The sequence below is a fragment of the Salmo salar genome, chromosome 21 (genome assembly GCF_965601325.2).
Source record: "Salmo salar chromosome 21, fSalSal1, whole genome shotgun sequence".
Lineage (NCBI taxonomy): Eukaryota > Metazoa > Chordata > Actinopteri > Salmoniformes > Salmonidae > Salmo > Salmo salar.
In genome coordinates this window covers 20857780-20863779 of record NC_138311.1, presented here as the reverse complement: position 1 = coordinate 20863779, position 6000 = coordinate 20857780, and the positions used below count along the sequence as shown (strand labels likewise).

General features: G+C 43.1%; 1 protein-coding gene across 2 annotated transcripts in view; it reads left to right on the top strand.

The window, feature by feature from the left end:
- Positions 1-1019: 1019 nt before the first annotated feature.
- Positions 1020-6000, top strand: part of gpm6bb (glycoprotein M6Bb) — a 50441-nt gene continuing 45460 nt past the window's right edge. For both annotated transcript variants that reach the window (XM_014164393.3, XM_014164395.3), the window contains exon 1: positions 1020-1264. In XM_014164393.3, the coding sequence (XP_014019868.1) occupies positions 1261-1264 (4 nt within the window). In that variant the 5' untranslated portion in view covers positions 1020-1260. The remainder of the gene's footprint in view (positions 1265-6000) is intronic.

The following is a 6000-nucleotide window of genomic DNA, read 5'->3' as shown; positions in this document are numbered from 1 at the left end:
AAAATTGTGGATCCGTGTCACACTGAGTGGGGCGGGTTACCGGAAGGTATATTTAATTTAAAAATAGAAAAGAGATTGAAAATGAATTGAAATATATACAAAAAAGACGAGAAATACAAAAAGTAAACGAGAGGACGACAAACCACGCCTGCACTGCTACGCCATCTTGGGGAGAAAAAAGATTGAAGTTAGTGAGGGAGATATAAGACTCCAGTTTCAGTGAATTTTGCAATTCGTTCCAGTCATTGGCAGCAGAGAACTGGAAGGAAAGGCGGCCAAAGGGGGAGTTGGCTTTGGGGATGACCAGTGAAATATACCTGCTGTAGCGCGTGGTACGGGCTCCAGAAACAGAGGGACTGGAATTTACGCCAGTGGACAGCAGGTTGGATTCACTGACACTGCAAGTCTGGGGCTAACCCAATTTAGCAGGAAAGAAAAGAAAAGCCTGAGCGGAGTTCCCACTTTGTGTTTTCAGCAGAAAAGGAAGCTAGGTTGAAGATAGCTTGTATCCCTGAAAACCGGAACGATCCGGTTGGTGGCAATTCCGCTAAGGGTGGTCTGGGGCTAACCTCTAATCTGTCATTGGTTCCTTGTCCTTGTTGTCTTTCTTGCACAGGACAGCCCAGCTGACCTGACAATTTAACACTTTATCCAAAACATTGGATTACTGGGAGCTTCAGGGGTACATCACAGGATACTGCAGCATTGAGAATAAGCCTTGGCTTACCCTGCAGTGATTAACCTGTCTCACCAGACAAATATAATTTTTGTGGTATAACTTGTTGTGTTATTTCACTGGAATTACACGTTTATTACATTCCCTCAAAACATCTCAGCTAAGGCATTATGTGGATAATTTAACCCAGGTATCGTCTTTACCCAGGCAATGGCACATTTTCATTGATTTAAATTTAGACCAGTGGTCTTTTATCTGGACCACCATAAGAATTTTCTGCATGCTGCATAACAGGGCTGAACAAAGATAAAGTATCTGGGGTTGAATGAGCAACAAACTTTTCACAGTTGTCCTCTGAAGAGGGGCGAGTTGAGGGACCTAAGCACTACGCTGTCCTGTCCTACCCAGACCTACACACTAATCCTCCGGTGGTGACGTCACTCAGCCTGTCTCCAAACGGGACGCGGTGCAGCAACAAATTTGTGGACTAGTTAGGCGTTCGTTGTGCATCTCCGGACGCAACATCACCCGTTAGCTGAACTTTTAACAGACTCCTCAACTTCGGAAACTCTGGGAAACTAAAAATGGGTAGGTTTCAAATTAAATATAAATAAATGTTTTTGTTTGACCTAACGTTTTAGATTGACCACTTTTCCCGTGATTGTTGATTATTTTTGGTCCTTCAATGAGATCTCTCCGCGCAAATCACATCTAAAGTGTCATGTTTACAATACTTTCCACCCAATTTATTTTTATCTGACCCGGTTTAGTAGGCTATCGGCATTAGAGTAGTTGACCAACTCGACACAAGACGATTATAGGGAGATAAGTCTGAAAGGATTTCCCTACTACCAGGCGCAACTCGGCATGGGCTGAGAAGTTCCAACTGGTGTTGATAACCCACATCACTATCAGCAGTCTGAGGAAGTACATTCCTCATATTGCTCTTTGGTTTCTCGACCACTAACTAAATGAGTTATTGATCACAAATACATGTTTATAATGCCATCTTGTATGAGTCATTTTCCAGTGTAGATTGGTTTTGATTGAAGAGATCATAATGTTTTGACAAGATCATTTAGTTGATGGATTGGAAATGCATTCTCCAATAGCTTATATAGAGATGTTTCAGATTGTTATTGAATAATTGGTGGTGTAATATCCGTAGAGCTTGTGGAGCTTTAGTTGCAACATGCAATATATTGAGCTGTTACTAACGAGTTTGAGAGTTGTGTGGGCGGACAGTGGATGAGTTGTAGTTTATAAACAAAAAGCTATATTATGCTATATCTTTTGGGTATCAAAACCAACGTAGAGTCCATAGACTATACACCCTCCATCAAGTTTCGCACGGTCTCAGGCAGGCTAGGCAAGTGATGCAGTGCCGTGCCAGTGAGGGGCTGGGAGTTGTACTGGGGTGTAATTCCTGTGTCCTACTTGACTCTCTGACTCAGTCCCAAGTGTTGACCATCTGTGTTTCGACCCAGGGGATGCCTGCCTGGCAATAGGGAGCTAGGCGCCAATGCTATGGATATTCAGGAACTTCTTAAAGGCTCCCAGCGGACTTATGGGCTTTGGGGCTCTAAGAGGCTGTCGGCCAGATGGGACAGACAGTATAGATTGAGAAAGAGCACTCTCATTTACCCCCAAATTGTCTATGAGACTGTTAAGCTATAGTCAGTGTCTTTTATGTTCTTAATATCATATCACACGGTCCTTCATTAATAGGAGCAGAATCATTCTCATTAATGAAGAAATAGATTGTTGATGTTCTCCAAGGCAGGCCTAAATGTTGCTTTTTTATTGGGGGAACTGAGCCTTCCCTCTCACAGGATAGATGGATTCTAAGAAAACAAATGGAATAGCGCTCTCACATAAGCCTGTTTGCAATGGTGCAGCTGAGGCTATCGGGGGACTGGGAGGAGAGAACACTGTCAGTGTGAGAATGTGTATCAGCATTCATTAATTCCCTATGAAGCTCCCACAGTGGCCTCTTTGTGTTCCTAATTTGGCCCTGCTCCTTTGTGTGCGACTTTAGTGGCTGTTGATGCCGAGGGAAGTTCACTGAATTGCAAGTTGCAGAGTAGACGGACTCCCTGTGAAATAACACATTGAGGCCCCTCATCCTGTATCTCTCTCTTTCTTTCTCTCTCTCTTTCTCTCTCTCTCTCTCTCTCTCTCTCTCAGAGGATATTGCCTTGCATTGCAATTGACCATTGTCCACTGCCTCAAGGCTCTGTTCACATTCATATGTCTCTCAGTAGGACATTAAGACAATAGGTCCCCTAGGAGGGATAGGAATGAGAAGTTAGAAGTGTATTCATTTCAACCTACCATTGAGTATAGTAGTGCTGGTGAGCTTCTTATAATGAGGTATTGGCTGGCGCTGTTGTTGAACTTTTCCCTAAGATGTTATCCATAACTCACGAGAAAGACTAATAAGACGTGATCTAGCAGCCTGTAATGACTATATTATCACTGTGGAAAAGTGGCAAACAAGCACGAGGATCTTTCCAGTGGTTCTGATGGTTGACCTGTTTTGCATAATGAAATGAATGTCTTACAGCTGTTTAGGGATATTTTTCGTTCGCCATGCTTCATAGGAATACACAGAGAAGACTCTTCTGTAGATTACATCAGGAATGCAGGCATGGACTGGTGACTACATCCCAAAAAATACAGGATGCCTTGAAGACATGGAGAATAGATGATGCCCATCAGACATTAGCCTGTAGGTTACTGGCAACTGTCTAAATGGATTCCCTGGTGTCTTTCTCTTGGAGGTGGTGTCACAATTAAAACATTCCCCACTGTTTCTCCCATGCCTCTATGGTGTTAAAGAGGCATTATAACAGTGGATATATGGACAATGTGGGAGGATGCTTGGCTCTGACTGGGACCTCCGAAGTCCAAGACTTAATTCAGTGAGGAAGCAGCATGGAGTTAGATGTTCCAGATGTTCTGCCAACGTCTACTCCTCAGCTCTATAGTCATGCGACTCTCACCTGTTTACTCAGCATCGGCCTCTGTTGCTATGCACCTCCTCCATGCCAACAGCCCAGAGTAGAGATTGTGGACTCATGCAACACTGTTATGGGATCTAAACTATCACCCCTTGGGAAATTACCATGATATAATTGAGGAAGGATAACTGTTTTATAGTGCTTGTGAGGATCATGCATGTTTATACAGTACAGCAGCTAAGAACTTAAGTTTTTGTTTGCAATACAGGGGCCTAGGAGTGGCTTCTGGCTGTTTCATTAGTCAAAGTACTTTACAGATGGCATCAATATGTTTCTGCCATTTCTTGATCTACTGACGGTTTTTATAAACTCTGAAAGGAGAGAACGGGCAGATGCGAAAAGGGGAAACTTACAAACCTGTCATTTTCCATTTTATAGAGACAATTTAATTATATGCTCCTTCACATTTAGGGCTGTCTTGTGACTGCAGGAGTTAAGGCTAAGCAAATACAGCGAATTATGGACTTACTTGACTCTGAACAATTCCTCTCTGAGCCAGACCTTGATAGCCAAAAAAATATAAATAGTTTTTCCTGCATGGAAACTCTCGAACCCCAAAAACTGTTTTGATCTGTACTTAACATAATTGTTCTCTGGAAAGAGTGATTCACCACTGGCGTCAAACCTCAAGATTTAAACATTGCACCATTGTTTATGACTGTAATCGGAGAAAGAGAGAAAAAAAAATCACTTGATCGCTAACCCAAATCAATAATGTAATTTTGAAAGATTCATTTGATTAAACATCTCATGGGTGCTGTTGTCTGTCATCCGATTGGCTTATCTCTATTACTCATGGTTTACGGGTAGCATTTAGTGGTGACATAAGTCTTGTGCCAAATGTTGTTAATCTCCCTCAATCCCCAACTCAATGTCTCCATTGACTGTCATTTCAGAACGTCATGGTTGACTACATTGACACACCAACAGAGAAAACAGACATATTGTTTATTTCTGCTTCATGGAAATTATCTATCTCAGATGTTGTCCCTCCTTGGGACTTTTTTTTAACTGCCTGTCTGCCTGGTGTTTGTGCAACCATCTGGGATGTCTGGAAGGTGTCAGGTTGTTTTTGTCACACCAAGCAGGGTTACTGTGATAGGGTTATATACACAGTGCACACGACTGTGCAGTGACCCTGCATCCTGAGAGGGACGAGAGGAAAGGAGAGGAAAGGTTCCACATCATGCCACCGGGCGAGTGTTTTTTGCTCTCAGAATCAGCGGCTTGTCAACCGATGCCTGAGCAATAACAGAGGGTGAGATCATTTTTCCCATGCTCTGAGATGATTCAAGGTTATCTCTGTGTGTGGGAGCACAGCTGGTCCAGGCTCTAGATAATGGATACTGGAACAGGGGACAGCTCATCAATAACTTCACATCCATATTTTTGTGAAGTCTGCAGAGACGCAGTTTGGCCTGTTTTCTGATCAAATACCTGGTATTCTCACATGTGACCGCTATCATTTTACCACCTGGAGTGATGAAGTTAGAAAGGATGAAGTAATAACACATTTACTCAGCCACTGATGCAACCACTTGTTTATGTTTCATCAACCACAATTTCACCCCTCCCCCCCCCTCCACATACTGTATGTTTTTGTTGTTATTATTTAGACAATTTCATTTTCAGCATTCACAATTTTTCATTACTCTTTATTATGGGTTTGCGGGCATCAAATATGCTTAATATCCATGTTAATGGGGTATTTGTTGTAATAATTTAATGATTTCTGGGCTTCTCTCCATTTGGCAGAGGATCTTACCGAGCATCTTTGGCAATTAAGCAGGAGATGAGGCCCACATATCCTCTCTGACAATCTGAGCTGCTCTGATGTGAAACCACTTAGTCCAACCAAATAAACTCTGCTATTTAATCCCTTTCTCTTTCGCTCCCCTCCTCTTTCTTCTCCTGTTCCACCTTCCCACCTCTCCTGCTGTCTCTCCCCCTTCTCTTCTTTTCCTTCTCCCCCTCTTCACTGCTCATTCTCTCCACTCGTCCACACCTCTTATCCTCTCTTCTCTGTCTTCACTGTGGATGGTTGATTGCCCAGCACCAACATTGCGGCTCCGTCCCAGCGCTCATGTTAATTTGTTGAGCTTAATAAGTCCTCCTCCTGTCACAAAGAGGGCCATTGTGTATTGTGATATGAAATGATAGGAATAGAAGTTCCTGAGTGGGAATGCTTGCTCAAGCATGGCCCGTCCCCCTCACTTTTATTAAGGGTCTATTCACTGCTCCACAGTGATGTGTGTGGGGGAGGGTGGGGGTGGGGGGTAGATTCACTCTGCTAACCTCCAG